This window comes from Helianthus annuus, chromosome 17, assembly GCF_002127325.2.
Source record: "Helianthus annuus cultivar XRQ/B chromosome 17, HanXRQr2.0-SUNRISE, whole genome shotgun sequence".
NCBI classification, from domain to species: domain Eukaryota; kingdom Viridiplantae; phylum Streptophyta; class Magnoliopsida; order Asterales; family Asteraceae; genus Helianthus; species Helianthus annuus.
The window spans coordinates 537,474-555,900 of NC_035449.2; the positions used below are offsets into that span (position 1 = coordinate 537,474).

Sequence of the window (18,427 nt, forward strand, 5' to 3'; positions counted from 1 at the left end):
TACTTCTCCAAGATCGACTTAAGGTCGGGTTATCATCAACTAAGGGTCAGAGATGAAGATGTACACAAGACAGCATTCAGGACTCGCTATGGTCATTACGAGTTCCTAGTGATGCCTTTTGGGCTCACAAATGCACCGGCTGCGTTCATGGATCTCATGAACCGCATTTGCAAGCCGTACTTGGACAAATTCGTCATAGTCTTCATCGACGATATCCTTATCTATTCCAAGAACCAAGCAGACCACGAGAAGCACCTCCGTTGCATTCTCGAATTACTACAGCGTGAGAAACTCTACGCCAAATTCTCGAAATGTGAATTCTGGCTACGAGAAGTTCAGTTTTTAGGACACGTTGTGAGCGAGCGTGGTATCCAAGTGGATCCCGCTAAGGTAGAGGCGGTCATGAACTGGCAAGAGCCAAAGACGCCTACCGAAATCCGTAGCTTCCTGGGGTTAGCAGGATACTACCGGAGATTTATTGAAAATTTTTCGAGGATTGCTGCGCCCTTGACTTCCTTGACCAAGAAGAAAGAAAAGTACATTTGGGGCCCAAAGCAGCAAGAGTCCTTTGAAATACTGAAGCAGAAACTAAGCAACGCACCTGTGTTGACCTTACCTGAGGGCACAGATGAATTCGTAGTTTACTGCGATGCATCACACACGGGCATGGGGTGTGTGCTTATGCAGAAGGGCAAGGTGATTGCCTATGCTTCAAGACAATTAAAGGTGCATGAAAAGAATTACACCACCCATGATTTGGAGTTGGGTGCCGTTGTATTTGCACTTAAGTTGTGGAGGCACTACCTTTACGGTATTAAATTTGTGATTTATTCTGATCACAAAAGCCTCCAGCACCTGTTCAACCAGAAGGAGTTGAACATGAGACAGCGCCGTTGGATGGAAACCCTGAATGATTATGACTGTGAAATCAGGTACCATCCCGGCAAGGCGAATGTGGTCGCCGATGCCTTGAGCAGGAAGGAAAGGGTAAAACCCATTCGAATCAATGCCAAGAGCATTGAGGTTAAAAATAATTTGATTGAAAGGATTTTGGCTGCACAGCGAGAGGCTGTGTTGGAAGCTAATTATCCTAATGAAAAGCTGGGAGTAACTGAGGAGCAGTTGACTCTTAGCAAGGATGGAATTCTTAGGCTGAACGGACGTATATGGGTTCCGATTTATGGAGGACTACGAGATGTTGTTCTCCAGGAAGCCCATAGTTCCAAATACTCAGTCCATCCGGGTGCAGACAAAATGTACCAAGACTTAAAGGCAAATTATTGGTGGATAGGCTTGAAAAAGTCTGTAGCCGCCCATGTAGCAAAGTGCTTGACTTGTGCTCAAGTCAAAGCCGAGCACCAAAAGCCATCTGGCTTGCTACAACAGCCTGAACTTCCCGAGTGGAAGTGGGAATGTGTAACTATGGACTTCATAACCAAGTTACCCAAGACCAGGAAAGGAAACGATACAATATGGGTCATAGTCGATAGGCTGACTAAATCAGCTCATTTTCTACCCATCAAGGAGACGTATAGCTCCGATATGTTAGCCCAACTTTATGTTGATAAGATTGTAGCCTTACACGGCATACCTGTGTCTATTATCTCCGACAGGGATACTAGATATACATCTCATTTCTGGAAAAGTTTCCAGCAATCTTTGGGCACGCGTTTAAACTTTAGTACGGCTTACCATCCACAGACGGACGGTCAAAGTGAGCGTACTATCCAAACGCTAGAAGACATGCTTCGTGCATGTGCGATCGATTTAGGTGGTAACTGGGATAAGAACCTACCCCTGATCGAATTCTCCTACAATAATAGCTACCACACCAGCATAAAGGCTGCGCCTTTTGAGGCATTATATGGTAGGAAATGTAGATCGCCTGTTTGTTGGGCGGAAGTAGGAGAGGTCCAATTATCGGGACCAGAGATTGTTTTCCAGACAACGGACAAGATTGTCCAGATCCGGGAACGTCTCAAGGCTGCCCGCGATAGGCAGAAGAGCTACGCTGATCCAAAGCGTAAGGATTTTCACTTCGAAGTGGGTGAAAAGGTATTACTTAAGGTATCACCCTGGAAGGGGGTGATGCGTTTCGGCAAGAAAGGCAAACTGAGTCCGAGATACATAGGACCTTTTGAGGTCATTGAACGGGTCGGATCAGTCGCCTATAAGTTGAACTTGCCTGAAGAGCTCAATGGAATTCACAATGTGTTCCACATCTGCAATCTCAAAAAGTGCTTCGCCGACGAATCGTTGGTGATTCCACACACAGATGTGCATATAGATGAGAGCTTAAAGTTCATAGAAAAACCTTCGTCGATTGAAGATCGACAGGTGAAGAAGCTTCGCAGAAAGCACGTACCGATTGTAAAAGACAAATGGGATGCTCGTAGAGGTCCTGAATATACGTGGGAAGTCGAAGCTACAATGAAAGAAAAGTACCCCTATTTATTTGAGTAAATCTCGGGTCGAGATTTATTTTAAGGGGGTGAGGATGTAACACCTCGAATTTTTGTGTCCAATGATGTGTTAACACGTGTCATTTGATTACACGTGGCATCTATAATAAATAAAGGACTAATTTTGACAAACCTTGAAAGTATATAAATTCGAGGGTTATAAATGTCAACAAGGGTAAATATACTGTATAGTAACCCTAAATAAATGCTTGTACCTTCAAACGAATAAATCATAAAACGTACGGAAGCGAAACGCGGAAGAAAGTGAGAGATTACGAACTACAGGGGTTAACTGTGTCAACATGTTTAATATTACCTCTGAGTGACCCTTTAACGTTCCCAAGGCTTCGTAACTGTATTATACGCTCACTAGAATATACTGTAAAAATTCCGCGAAGTTCCGTCTTAAAACGAAAGAGTTATACTCAAATTCGTATGAGAAGGGTTAAAAGCGTCAATAATGAAAGTTAAGGCTTTCTGAACAATTAATAAAATAAACGGGGACTTAATAATGCGGGTAAATAACACGAGGCCCCTATCGGTAAATAACCGAGGGCCAAACCGCAAAGTTACCCCTTCAAACCCGAAAGGTCAGGTAAATCATTACGAAAGATTTCGTTATTAATTACCTGGATTTCGTAATCATTTCAAAAGATTTTAAAAATCTGAAAAACAGGCTTCACGCGACCCGCATTGCATTATGGTTAAGTTGAGGCGGGCCGCGAGCCTCCCCTTTTACGCGTCTGATCTTTAATTCCCAGGCGGCCCGCATTGTAAACACATGGAACTCCCATGCGGGCCGCATTAGACGCCCAGATGCAGAATTGTTGTAACTACTTGGCCTTTGGACCATTTGAACGATCAAACCTCAATCAATGAGGCATGGGCACCCTACAATTGACCCATAACACTCTAGGCCACCTGCCCATCATCCATGGTCACTTATAGACCAATGTGTGATGATCTTGGAGCTTGGTTTGCACTATAAATAGCAATGTTGTAGTTACAACATTCACACAACTCAAAACACAACTACTGATCATTCTAAGAAGCTCCAAGCATCTTTCTCTGCTCCATAAGCAAGAACACAACTTCTGTAAGTGATCTAACCCTTTGTGGTTTCACATTTCCTTAGTAAATGGCTAAGAACCAAACCGTCGTAACTACGGTTTGACTTTACAATAAATCAGTAATGGTTCAGTCTTATGACGAATCAAAAGTGGTTATTAGTTGGTATTTATGTGGGTAATAAACCTCTAAAATGGTTCCCCCTGATCACCACTCTAGCTATGTCAAATGTCGAGTCAAACGTGCAGTTAAAAAGTCAACAGAAAGCTATTTTAGCGATTTATGCATAATCTGTAATGTATATGTTATGGAACCTGTTTTGACAATCATAAAACATGATAATAAGTATATAAACTTGTTTGCGCTCGTTTGAATCGATCATTTGCTATTTTGAACCGGTTCGGAGCCGAAAGTCGCAAAAGTTTGACTTTTGCTTTGACTTCAGTTCTGACCCGTTTTAGTGAGGTATAAATATACCTTAGGACTCTCTTAGGACCAGGTCACATGTTGGTATAAACCTCTGTGGTCGGTTCATGAGTTATCCGAGTCTTTTGCGCAATTCCGTCATTCGCCTAAAAGTTGACCGTAACGGCCTTTTAAAATTAAAACGAGTATTTCGGACACGTGAACGGACCAAAACCTCGCTTATTAAATTATAAGCATGTCCTTAAAGTTTCACGTCAATCCGAGGTCTAGAATGAGAGTTATGCTAATTAGCGCAATTTAAATAAACTTTAGTAATTAACGGCGCAATTAGCATAACGCCTATCTAAACCAAGATTTCGTCACCAAATCTTTTACCCACTGTATTAAAATAATATTTTGGGAATTTTAAAGATTTTTAATAATTTTTACCTTGCTCATAACCTGCGGTTATGGCTACGGTTCGGTAAATACCGAATATGCCCTTTTCGGCCAAAACATGAGTTCTACAAGGTCTTTTGACCCGATTCCAGTTGCTACTAGTTTTAAATAATAAATAAAGTATTTTAAGCTTTATAAGCTGTTCGGGAAACTCAGATTTCCTGTAGAACTCGAAAAACCTTTTTAAAAGTCTTTAAAATGACCGAAAAGCCCCTACGGGGCATAATATAAACTTAAACTCGTTACGGGCGTCACGGAAGGTATCCTACTGCTACCACAACCCATTTAAGGCATATTGACATAGGAAATAAGCGTACGACTCTTATAGTTAACCGTTTCGCCTATTTGCGCACACGGTATGGCTCATGGAACTAGTTTTCGTGCAATAGCCGATATGGGTCAAATTATATTATTTGAACCCCAAAATCCAGAGTGTGAACCGTTAACCCATATCAAACAAGTCTCTGAACTTGTTGGGTCAGAATCACACTTCATTCTCGGTTTTCGCCTTTTCGCGCGATTAAACCATATCTATATATATATCGGAACCAACCGGTCTAGGCTACGGCCATTATAACGACCCGTTAGGATTCTAAGAGGTTAATTAAAACCTTCGTTCCAGATTAGGAGCCCCAGTAAAAGCTATCGGTGATTTAATCCGATTAAGGAAAAATACTTGCAAAGGTAAATACTTTAACTTATTTCCCCTATATGGGCTTGGGTTACGGTATATTAATACCGCTTGATTGAGCATTATATAATTCCATCGCTTAGGTGGTTAATTGATTAAATATGATCGGCTCATTTAAACAGTTTTGTTGCTTATAAGCCTTTGGGGGGTTTAATGACCGTTGTCCCGGATATCCTTGGCATCTTTTTACGAAATGGCCACGACCATCGACATCCCGGTGTAGGCGTACACCCGGTATAAAGTGTCGACAATAAAATTAAAAGACGTAGCCGTTGGTTTTTATACTACGGTTTTACGCAAACGTGGTGTGTCTATAAATCTTTAACCCGGCACGACCCGGGCTACTGAACGCATAAAAGAACATGTAAAACGTTCACAAGATTTTATTATAATTTTCCCAAGTTATAAAAGAGTTTGTGCCTTGTGCATTCAAATCAATTTTAATAAACATTTTCAAATGTGTCAGTTGAATGTATTTACCAGTGTAAACTGACGTATTTTCCCCAAAAAGATTAAGTGCAGGTACCTAAACGAAAATTGGCTGGTATTAGCTCCCTAGCGTCGGGATAAGTCCCGCAAGCTTGATTGCAGTATCTGATGGAACAATACTTTACGTTTATTTACGATCCACTGTGGATATATTCAACCCCTGTAATACATTTTGATATTACAATCAGAGGTTGAAATTTATATATTTATCTTATGCTTCCGCTGTGCATTATATAATTGTGTGGTTTGACTATATTGTTGCCAACATCGTCACGGTAATCCCCCACTGGGCCCACCGGTGAGACACGTGGAAATCGGGGTGTGACACCGGGTTAGCTTTAAAACCGTCTCGGGTGACTACTACCCCCAGGAACTTCCCCTCTTCCACCCCAAACGAACATTTCTTTGGATTTAATTTTATGTTGTACTCTCTGAGCCGCTGGAAAGTTTCCTCTATATCTGCCAACATCTGTTTTTCTTCGCTGCTTTTAATTACGAGGTCGTCAACATAGACTTCCAAATTTCACCCGATCTGTGCCTCGAACACCTTGTCCATGAGCCTCTGATAGGTAGCTCCTGCGTTTCGTAGCCCGAAAGGCATCTTGGTGTAACAAAAGATGCCCACGTCGGTATGAAACGCTGTCTTTTCTTCATCTTCCTTGGACATTTTAATCTGGTGGTACCCTTTATACGCGTCTAGGAAACACTTGAATCGATAGGGTACCAGGGAATCGACCTTTAAATCAATCTCGGGCAACGGGTACGCATCTTTTGGGCACGCCTTGTTTAGGTCTTTGAAATCGATGCACATTCGCCACGTGCCATCTGGTTTTTTCACCATGACCGGGTTAGACACCCATGTATGGTATTGTGTTTCCCTGAGAATTCCAGCTTCCACTAACTTGCGTACTTCTTTAACGACCGCCGCCCGGCGGTCCGGGGCCATGCTGCGCTTACCCTGAGCGACCGGTTTAACGCCTGGAAGTGTGGCGAGCTTATGTTCCGCTTTGTCACGGGGGACTCCCGTCAAATCGGAGTGCTCGAAAGCGAAAATGTCCGCGTTTCTTTTTAATAATTGCTTCAAATCGCTTTTAACTTCTGGGGACAGAGTGTCCCCTATTGTGACCATTTGGTCCGGGTGACGCGTGCTTAATACCCATCTTTCTGGTCCCGTGGCCCCAGTGGGCCCCTGGCGACATCGTTTGGTATTTAGTACCTCCCCGATTTTATCGCGAAATACGGTAGCGATACCTTGCGGTGTTGGGAACTTCATAAAATCCCTTGCCGTGGAGACTATGGCGTCCAATTTTCCCAGGGTGAATCTTCCGATTATCACATTGTGGTATGACTCAGCGCGGACTACAAGGAAAGTTAGTAGTATGGTTCTTTCTTTGGGTGATTGCCCGAAGGTTACCAGGAAAGTGATTTGACCAATAGGATCAACCTTTTCCCCTGTGAAACCTTTGATGGGGGCGTGTACTGATTCGAGCAACTTCCTATCTTCTGGTTGCATTCTGTTAAAGCAATGTTCATAGATGATATCTTCTGAGCTTCCGGTGTCGACTAGGATTCGCCTCATGCGGTAGTCTCCTACTGCCGCGGAGATGATCAGGGCGTCTGTGGTAAGATGCAAATCCTCCATTCGCGGTTCTATAGTCATTGTTGCCAACATCCAAGGCTCGAGCGTGGAGAAACTCCGCTTCGCCCCCCTTCCTATGTCAGCATGAACCATGTTCAATTCGCGCGGCCTTTTGCCTGCCCCCTTATCGTTCTCCTCCTTGACCACAGGCGGGCCTTGCTTGATATCTCGCACTAGGTGTGCCAATTTACCCGACTTCACGAAATATTCGATCTGTTTTTTAAGCTGAAAACAGTCGTTGGTGTCGTGCCCGCTCCCCTTGTGGTACTCGCAGTATTTACTCGTATCCTTTTTAGGGTTGTCTTTCAGCGGCTTTGGTGGATTAAGCCTGAGGTTTTCTGAGGCAAGAATTTCAGCCGGGGTCTTGCTTAAATTGGGATATTCAGACCGAGGTTTTGACGTCTCGTTCCTTGAATAGGAGCTTCGGTGTCTGTCGTATCGCGAGTCTTTGTCGTTTCTCTGATATCGGTCTCCCCTATGTTTGCTTTTAGACCCCCGGTGATCTTTTTCCTCCTGATTTTTTAGGGCTTCTTTCTTTCTATTGGCCGCGTGGCTGGCCGCTACCGCTTTTTCCTGTATAACATATACTTTGGCTATTCGCAGTATTTCATCTATGGTTGGGGGTACCCCATCCCTTCCATGCAGTGTTCTTAGTAGTTCGTCATCGTTAACTCCTTGGAGGAATGCTCCACATGCCAGATCGTTGGTGACGCCTGGTATCGCCAGGCTTTCTTTGTTGAATCGGATGATAAAGTTTTCTACCGTCTCATTGTCTCGACGACGAATATGAAGGAGTTCGTTCCTATCTTTCGTATGTCGGCGCTGCTGACTAAACTGTAGGATAAACTTTGATTCCAAATCTTCAAAACTGTCTATCTCGCCTGTGGGCAGGCTGTCCCACCATACTCGTGCCGCTCCCACTAGGGTTTGTACGAACATTTTACACCATAGGGGCATGGGCCAGCAGGCCACTTCACCAGCGCTCTTAAATAAATTGAGATGGTCGTCAGGGTCGGTGAGGCCATCGTACTTACCGACCGTTTGGGGCATTTTAGGTTTTTCCTTGATAGGAGCTTCGGCGATCCTTCGAGTGAATTTGGACCGGAATGTCGCGTCTACCGGCTTGTATGGTTTGGTTAGTTCGTCTTCTTCCACATTTACGGGTTGTGAGGGTGGAACGTTCGTACCCGGGGCAGGCCCTGCCATCAGGTTGGAGTTTTCCAAAGGGGTTACCCGGGGTCTGACCGCATTTTCTCTGTCGTGCACAGGTTCAGTTGGTGCTTGGGTATACATTGGTTGTGGAGTTGGAAAATTCCACCATGGCGGCATGTAAGCCGCGTACGGCGATTGAGAGCTTCTTTGCGCTGTTCCCTGAAACGGGTACGCTGAACCCCCGTATGAGGGTAAATATCCGTAAGGGGGTGCATAGCAATACCCCGGGAAATACATCTGATTTCCTGGTGTGACAGGGGCATTCATTACCCCAGCTGGCATGATGACCGGCTGATGAGGTGGTGTAGATAACGCCGCCGTAAGCGCGGCTGAGTATAGCGGCGGCATTGGGTTAGAAACCAACGGCTGGTAGTATTGAGGCGTACTGGTTTCTGACACTAAGGTATTGGGGCTCGCCGAGGTAATAACAGGAGTGGAGTAGAGGCGTGAAGCCTGTGAAAAAACAGTTGTCCCCGGAGTGAATGTGTTACTGCTAGTCCCCCCCAACCTCCTTGGTGGTATTTGTGAGGGCATATAGAGGAAAGGGCTTGTAACCACGGTCTGGGAAGAGACGGTGGTGATATTGTCAAAACCTGGAGGTGGCCCTTCCGCCTCGAACTCTGGATCTAACGACCTCGTGACGGCCGGGGAAGACTGTGGAACGGTACTAGTTTCCGCCCCTAACGCCAAATTATTATCTGTCAACGTTTGACCAGCCGTGTTCTGATCACTTGCCATGAGGTTCTTGTCGCTAAATAGGTCCCACGGATGGCGCCAATGAAGAAACACTGACCTAAGCAGCACCTACGGCTTCAATGATTAGTGACCCGAACGCTTGGCTGCAAAACAGAAACACCGTTAGGACTCGTTACAGGAATGGGGTTATTCCTGTAACCACCCTCCGGCGTGAGAATAAGTATTGGTTTATGAAGGAAGTTTTGGAGAAGAAGATGTATGAGAACCAGATGATCATACCTTATACGTTTGCCTTTATTTATAGGTTTTCCATTAGGGTTTCCTTTATCCCAGGATGTATTCCGATAAATTAGAGATTTACACGATCTTCCCGAAAAGTTGGAGATTTAGTTGTCCACCTTCCATGCAGATATGGAAGGTTCTAGAATAAACGTTTGTATTTATTAATATAAAAGGTTGTAACCGGGTCGGGTTGACCGATGCGGGTCACACCTCGTCATGTAGGAAATGATCTTGACCATTGGATGGGTGTGTATGATGGTTGAGATCATTTTGGTGGCATTTTGGTAATATGTGTGTTCTAAAAATATGCTACTTTAATTGATTGGGAGTAAATGTGTCATTTAACTTCTTTTAAATAAAGAAATAACCGACATACCATAACCCCCCCCCATCTTTCTCGTGATTTCCCCTCTCTGTACCTTCTCTCCTCTGAAACACCCAATTATACCAAATCAACCGCAAAATCAGGGATAAGATAAGAAATTCAGCCTATAATACAAACGTAAGTTACATTGTGTTTTAAATCACAAATAAACATCACCGGAGTGTTATTTTTGTGTTCAAACTAGTCTGTGTTATTTTATATTTGTTTGTTTGCATTTCTTTTTTGTGGTTGTTTGGGAAATTATGTATGCGTTTTAATATAGTATATCAATGGAAACAATATATGTTTGATAGTAGATGTATTCTTATTGGGTTGTAAAGAAAACTATGACTATAAGAACATGATTGATTACTTGTAATTATCAGAAGTTCACTTTATTAAAGTTTTTTTAGGGGTATGTTGTTTCTATTTTAGAAGAGAAGATTAGTTAACTTTTGGTTAGTTATTCTTTGTTTTGATAATTGTTTAGTTTGATAAAAAAAAGTTCCAATTTCAACATTTAACGTCTGTATCGGTATCGAAAATTGAGATAGTACAATAGAGATTAAAACTTCATAGTTCAGTTTTACACATTGGAAATTCTTTGTCAAAAGAAAAATTTTTTAAGTGTATAATATTATATGTAAAAGTAGTAAATGGAGTAAATGTATAATAATGACCGGCATGTTACACCAACTCAACAGCGCGAAATTCAAAGCAGGGTAGGACCGATGGGTATGGAACGCAGCTGATAGAGGAGAATTCTCAGTGGCAAATGTTAGAAAACAGATAAACAAGCAGGACGGCGTCGGAATTGAGGAAGAATGGAAACATTGGAACCATTGGGTGCCGCCAAAGATAAATTACTTCACATGGAGAACTACGCTTGACAAGATTCTGGTGAAGCAGGAGCTGATTAGGAGAGGCATACCGGTAAGTTATCCACTCTGTTCCATATGTGAAATACGAGAGCAATCGGCTGGCCATTTAATTTGTGAATGCACCATGTCAAAATCAGTATGGAGGGATATACTTGTATGGCTAAAACTACCATTGTCCAATGAATTTCGTTCTTGCATTGAGGCTTTAGAGTTTGTGAAAGGTTTAACAGGAACTGAGGAATGGAAGAAAGTTCTAAATGTAGTATTTCAAACGACTATGTGGAATATATGGAAGTCAATAAATGAAAAGGAATTCGACGGCTACATCCGCACCAAGAACAACATAGTGGGGACAATAATGTCGGATAGCTTTATCTGGCTAAAGAGTAGATCAAAACTTCAAGATATTGTATGGGAGAGATGGGTGGATTTCAATATAAGAGACGTAGTGAGATAATCCGATGTAATTGGGATTGTTTCATATTTTTTTAATTTCCGTGTTTTTGTACCGTACTTGAGGGTTTTTACATCATATGTTGACCCTGTTCTATCAATCATAGAATCTTACCGTTCAAAAAAAAAAAGAATAAGCTAAGTCAAATACCTTTTAAAAAACAACGTATTGACGTATTAGTTTCTCACCACAAAAACTAATCAAAACACTTTTTTAAAAACTATTTTTAAAAACGTCAAAAGTCAATAAACACATTTAAAAAAAAACACTTTTAAAGTTAAATAAGCAATCCCAAACACCCTCTAAAAGTGTAATACTGGAAAAGTCATATGACCAAATACATCACCATTGCTCATCATGTTCAGAATTAATACCATATAGAGAATTATGATGTGTCATATTTATTTAGTGACAACAATAATATATAAAGAAAAACAATACGATTTTTTAAAAAAAAGTGACAACATCAATAACATAAAAAGAAAAACAATACGATAAGACATTATTTAAGTTAAATTAAATTATAGTAATTTTTTTGAGAAATTTCCTTTTAATTCATGTCTTATAAATATAAATGGAGCAGGACCGGCTCAACCATTTTGGTGGCCTAAGGCGAAGTAAAATCTTGTGGCCTTTTTCCCAAAAAAATGTATGTAATTGAAAGTTAAACTTGAAGGGCCCAAGTGTAATTATTTGAAAGATTGTGTTAAAATTTAAAAACAAGAAAAAAATGGTGAACCAAGGATTCGAACTCAGGTCTCACCAACAACCATACATACACAAAACCACTACACTACCAACAATCAATTTGGTAAAAACCCACACCCTAAATATTTTATAAATGGACTATGTTTCATCAAAATGTGGAGGCCCTATAATTTTTGTGGCCCAAGGCCCAAGCCTCATTTGGCTTACCCTTGAGCCGGCCCTGAAATGGAGCAAAAACTTGTCTCTTGGGAAAGAAAAAAAGTATTTAAGATGGAAAACGAAAAGGAAAATGCAAACCATAAGAATAGAACTCATGACCAAAATGTTTGGAAGGAAAGCCCATAACTTGTTTTTTAATAGCAAGCCCATAACTAGTGCACTACTCCACTACACAATCATTTGTTAATTCTTTTAAGAGTAAATTACCATTTTAGTCCCATCGGTTATTTCACTTTTAACCCTATCAATCTAAAAAAAGAATATTTTAATATTTGAGTCTCTAATATCATTTTTTCTAACATTTTTGGTCTCTATCATTAATCTCATCCATTTACTTGGTTAAAAACTAGTCATATCTTACCAACCCACTTATAAACCCTTAAATAAAATTCAATTAATAAATAGTGTGGGGCCCACCCACCAACTTCATCTTCGAACCTCACATTTTCTTCCTGGCACCACCGATAAAAACAAGTTCGCCGAAAAAGTTAATCGACAATTTGAACTTTAATATCTTGAATCATCATCGGCACAATTTTTCAAACCAAAATTTATATGAAGTAAGAAAATTAATGAATTTGATTAGGATTTTTTTTAAATGTAATCACAAATAATGGCCGTGTGAATGAACATATGAAAATCAATTATCAGGTTCCTATAAAATGCATTAACACACAAAAGTTTGTTATGCCTAGCCAAGGAGTATTGTACTAGTTTTGTGACTGTTATTGGCCTCTTGAACGGTGGTTGCATCATCACCCAAGGGCCTCCATTATCATCCGCCTTTGCAGCTAAGTATGAATTTCACATGTGACAAAAAAACTTGATTTTACATTAGAGTTTCGAATATTGCCTGCTTTTAGAAAACAATAACCAAGAAGTGGTCTTCCTCATATATCAGTAGATTTTGTCGGTTGACTATGTATATAGTGGGATAAGTCTCATTCCCAAAATTTCACATGTTAAATAAACGCATTAATATGTAAAACTCATATTTCCAAAGATAAAAGTTATGTCTGGTTGAGAGAGAGTAGCTTGATTTTTGAAAGAAGAAAGCAGCTATGGCTATAGTAACGACGGGAAGGAAGCGTTGTATGTATGTATGTATGTAGTTAGTTATGTTTTGGAAGTAGTTGTCTACCCGCAAAAATAAATCGATCAATCAATGAGTCGTTGTGTTTCATTCAGGTAGGGGCCACAATCAAATGAAATGCCAACCACTGTTCTCACAACACAACACAACACACATAGTCAAACACATCGTAAATTTCGCATCCAATCCAATCCAATCCAATCCAATCCTAAAACACCCAATTCTCTTACAGTTCATTCTGCTGACCAGACCAGATTTGTCCTAGGATCATCCACCAGAAAGAAAGAAAGAAATCCTATTAGGTTAGGGTTTTATCAATATGTTGGCTCCACCCCCATCCGCCACGACACCCTTGCTCTACTCTGCCCAAGATGATGATGATGATCGAGGTGGAGGAGGCCGGAGGTCAGTCAGGCGACAAAGCTTACGTGACGCCGCTAGGTTTCTGCGCCGAGCCAGCAGCCGCCGTATCATGAGGGAGCCGTCCATGCTGGTCAGGGAAACGGCAGCCGAGCAGCTCGAGGAGAGGCAGACCGACTGGGCCTATTCCAAGCCGGTCGTCATTCTTGATCTCGTATGGAACCTGGCCTTTGTTCTTGTGGCTGCCGTTGTTTTAATTCTGAGTCAGGAGGAGGAAACAATGGCCGCCTGGTTGAGGCTGTGGGTTGTGGGGTATGCTGTGCAGTGTGTTCTGCATATGGTCTGTGTTTGGACCGAGTATAACAACAGGCGGCGTTCGCATAATCTTGATTCCAATGGATCCACCAGCCAGTATGTTACCTTGGCTAACCTCACCAACAACGATAACAGGTAACAACAATAAAGTATTTATGTCTTCTACATATTATTATTAACTAACCATATCTGTTTTGCAATATTGCAGTGGGGTGGCAAAGTATTTGGAATCTGCAAACACAATGTTTTCCTTCATTTGGTGGATCCTTGGCTTCTATTGGATTTCATCTGGTGGCCAAGCAATGGCTCACAACTCTCCCAAGCTTTACTGGTGGGTGGGTTGGTGGGTTACCTTTCTTTTTTCATGTTGTATAGAGTGCTACTGATTGATGTTCACAATGCAGGCTTTCTGTTATATTCTTGGCATTTGATGTATTTTTTGTTGTTTTCTGCGTTGCGCTTGCTTGTCTTATTGGTATTGCTGTCTGCTGTTGTCTTCCGTGTATAATTGCTGTCTTGTATGCTGTTGCCGATCAGGTAAGCAAGCCATGACCTTTCTGTGGTATCTTCCATTTCATATACGTTGCTATGATAATGTATCTAGCTTTTAGCTGTTGTTGGTGGCCTGCATTTGTTATGATAGTGTAGTGTTCCTTCGAATGGACCATCGTTTGGATCTTCAAAGTCCATTGTAGCCACTTCAATTTGGGTGTTACACATGTTTGAAGTTTGAACTTTATAAACTATGTATTCTACAACTGCCTGCCTATGAACTCAACTAACATTGACATTATCATGGCATGGCAGGAGGGAGCAAGCAAAGAGGACATTGAACTGCTCCCAAAATTCACATTTCGCCGGGATGGTGCAGCTAGTGATGAGATACAAGGACTGTGTGGTGGAGTAATGACTGAGTGTGGCACCGTAACACCCATTGAACATGTTCTCTCACCTGAAGATGCTGTAAGATCTCTCTCTCTCTCTCTCTCACGCACTAACCACTTACAATAAAGTTGTGGACTGGTTTATAATCTGCATTGTGTGTAAATATTGTCCAACTCAGTTTAGTAAAATAAAGTGTCAAGTGCACGAAATAGAAACCAATTTACATTTTAGGGTAAACGTCATACAATAGCAATCTGCTTTCACTTTTGTCCTAAGATGGCACCTGGACAGTTTTAATGTGAGTTTTCAAATTTCATTTGGTTATGGTACATGAGGTGACGCAATATAATCTATTATGTATCAATCCTTCAACAGTTTTGATTTGTAAAGTTATGACTGCAAGATTTGGTTAGCTTGAAGGTGGCTGGAACATACCAAGGTGGTCGGCGGTTGATCGACAAGTGGTTGCGATTCCTTTGAAACTTGTCTTTTAATATTATTTTTGTTGCGACGTCAGTAATATAAAGCCACATTAACAACATAAAAAGCCACATAATCACTCGTCAACTATATCTGGTAGCAAAAACTAACTATGTTCATAATACCACATCCAACTAAAAGTTTATGTACCATATTGGCAATAAAAATCTGCAGGTAAAACCATGTTGGGACAAAAGTGAAAGTAGGTTGTTATTTTATGGCTTCAACCAACAATTCACAAATGACCTATTCAACTTGCCAAAAGTCTTTTTATTTTTATTTATTTATTTATTCACCAAAATTGATGACATGGACATGCCACCTTCATATGATGTGCATCTAGTGATTGTTTTTAAAATAACTTTATCAAGTTTTCAAACTTGGAAATGAGTATATTTTTATAGGTATTTCTTCACATAAGCATTTTTTTTTTTTTTTTGAGTGGCATGTGACGTGAGGTTGGTAATGAATTGTAAGTTGGCTTTTATTTTGAAACTATTTTTAAAGTTAGTTTCTAACATCGGAAAAAATGTTCAGTTTGTTCCAATGTGCAGTTTCACCAAAATAAACATTGAAGATGGACTTTGATCCGTGAAACTAATATAAAAACTAGCTGGAAATATGCAGTAATGATTTGTAGAAACTTTCTAATTGTTTATCCTTTTATTAAGTATTTTTAATTAAAGACAGCAAAATAATCTTGTGGGCCCAAACGAACACTCTTAGTTTAAGGTTTGTGTGTGAGGATTGTAATGAGCAGGTGACTCGGTTTTTTTATATAACCCACCCGTATGGGGTAAAACACAACCTTGTCCGACCCATTTGTAAGTTGACGGACCAGCTTTAGTAGTAATTTAAGATATAATAATGTTAATGGTAACTAAACTAAACATGTAGGAGTGTTGCATATGCCTCTCGGCCTATGATGATGAAGCGGAGCTACGCGAGCTTCCATGTTCTCACCACTTTCATTGCAGCTGCATAGACAAGTGGCTGTACATCAATGCAACATGCCCTCTCTGCAAGTACAACATTGTCAAGAACCGCACCCATGGCTGTGAGGAGGCCTAGTCATTAGTTTTACTTGTATCAAATGGCTCTTAATTAATTCTTCAGTGTTTTTATAAAATTCTGTTTTGTTGCGTGCGTGTCAGCTTTATTTTTTGGGGGGGTTCATAAATCGTGATTCATGAAAAACTGAAAGCTAAGTGAAATACTCATTAAATTTGTGTGTGGCAATGTATGTTTACTCATTATAACAGATTGAATTTGCGGAATAGTGGTGTTTCATGAAGGTATGGTTGCATAGTCCGGTTTTTAAGACGATTCCAACCTGTAAACCCGTATTATGGTATTTAACCTTTTTTCTTTGCAGTCGGGTCGGGTCTATTATTATCACCAAACATTTTATTTCTACTTTCAGCTTGTGCATTGCCGATTTTTTTAGTTTATTTATGATGTAATCCAACCAACCCCATGAAATTTTGACACCGACCCACAAGAAAAGTTGGTGTTATATTTTAAAAACTTACTATAAGCTAATTAACACACATACAAGAGTTATAAACTAATTATTTAAAGCTCATTACTTCATTAGCCCAATACCCATTTTAAACAGTTTACTGCAAAAACAATTAAATTACAATATTGTCATATTGAGCGGCAATTGAAGTCTAAGAAGCCTGAACTACATTGTCACCCAAAGCCTCAAATTGCTCGGTTTCTAAGATTCCTTCACATATTATTAAGGGCTAGCTTTCAAATAATAAAACCTGTAGATAGCAACTACAGGAGCATTGTATTTCTATTATGCATTTTATTAAGTATTTCAAATTTAATCTGCTTTGGCAATTGATGTATATTATCCTTTAAAACCGTAAGTTAAACCGTTCATTACGGATAAACATTGAAAGTTGAATGTAAAAACCAACCGGCTAAAACCAAACCAGGGCCACTGATTACTTAACCCAACTAACACATGAAACCCATCGGTCAAAACTTATCACATCATTTTATCACTTCACCTATTTTCAACCAATTTTACTTGGGGAACTCATTGAGCCCATGAATTTTTTTATTAAATATATAACAAAACTAATTAAAAACAACATTTTTTAAATTACGTAAAATTAAATAAGTAAACAAATAAATAAAACGCATTTTCATTAATTAAAAAAACAAACAAACATGAAACTTAAAAGGCAGGTCAATTCCACTTTCTACAAAATCCATGCTTGGGTTGAAAACAATTTTTCTTGTAAATGAAATGTACTCAGTTCATTTTGAGTAGCACAAACCTTCGGCCTATATGATACCTCCGCCCTTACGCCAATGAGATATAGAATGAAGATTCGGGGTTGAAGGTCACAGGTCTCAAGGTCAAATCTGATCCCAGCCGGGTTTTTCAGTAGTGGGCCTTCGTATGGGGTCGCATTTTGCTAGTAGGTTACTCCGGGTGGCCGGGCTATTATTCGTTGGCCATTCAATATATATATGCATGCCCTTAATTCAAATATATCTTTTAATTGACCAATATTATTGTTTAGATTATAGATCGGCTAAAGCTTCTCACAAAATCCTACCGTACTTTAAATATATCTTTAACTTATAACTTATATTATAATGATATTTTTTAATTAAACCTCACCAAAAAAAAAATAGATATTTATGAAATTTTTATACAATATTTTTAATGATGATATTTTTTAGTTAAATTACTAAAAGTGATATATATAAATCAAATTTTAAAAAAAAAAAATTGCAGAATCTATGAATGACCAAATTTTGAAAACTTATACGTTTACAACATAGTCCATCAGTTTATGAAAATATATGTAAGGCAAAATTGGTTAATTGTATATAACAAAATAAAAACGAATAAATCTATGGGTTATCTAAATATTGCTTCAATGTTTAATTACACTATGTAAAAATAATAAGAAACTTCTTAAAGAATTGATGATTAAACACTTTAAAAGTGGATTGTGTATTGAAAGCAAGAAATTACGAGCTTGTAAGATAATTATCATGTACACCTACTTATTTTATTGTGCTTTGCAAAACATGCAAACACACAGGTTTCAATATTTAATCCGTTCATGATCCTCATGACCACCATGACCCTCCACATTAGTGTCATGTCACTATCCTCTTATTTATTTTAATTTATTTTTATCTAAAGGAAAAGGAAATGATTTCTTGAAAAATGGAAAGGAGAAACATGGTTGTCATGGTTTAATCCATGCAAACCATGGTGGATTAGACA

At 39.8% G+C, this 18,427-nt stretch overlaps 2 protein-coding genes across 2 annotated transcripts; one reads left to right on the forward strand and one right to left on the reverse strand.

Annotated features, from left to right (window-relative positions):
* Window positions 1-6,097: 6,097 nt before the first annotated feature.
* LOC110921190 lies at window positions 6,098-9,163 on the reverse strand. The gene has a single exon (XM_022165472.1). The coding sequence runs from the start codon at window positions 9,161-9,163 to the stop codon at window positions 6,098-6,100; it is 3,066 nt and encodes a 1,021-aa protein (XP_022021164.1).
* A 3,857-nt stretch (window positions 9,164-13,020) lies between these two features.
* On the forward strand, window positions 13,021-16,452 carry LOC110926073 (E3 ubiquitin-protein ligase At1g12760). The gene is made up of 5 exons (XM_022169833.2): window positions 13,021-13,932; window positions 14,006-14,128; window positions 14,202-14,334; window positions 14,605-14,760; window positions 16,060-16,452. Exons 1-5 carry the CDS (start codon window positions 13,442-13,444, stop codon window positions 16,231-16,233), a joined length of 1,077 nt encoding a protein of 358 aa, XP_022025525.1. The 5' UTR covers window positions 13,021-13,441; the 3' UTR covers window positions 16,234-16,452.
* Window positions 16,453-18,427: the final 1,975 nt, after the last annotated feature.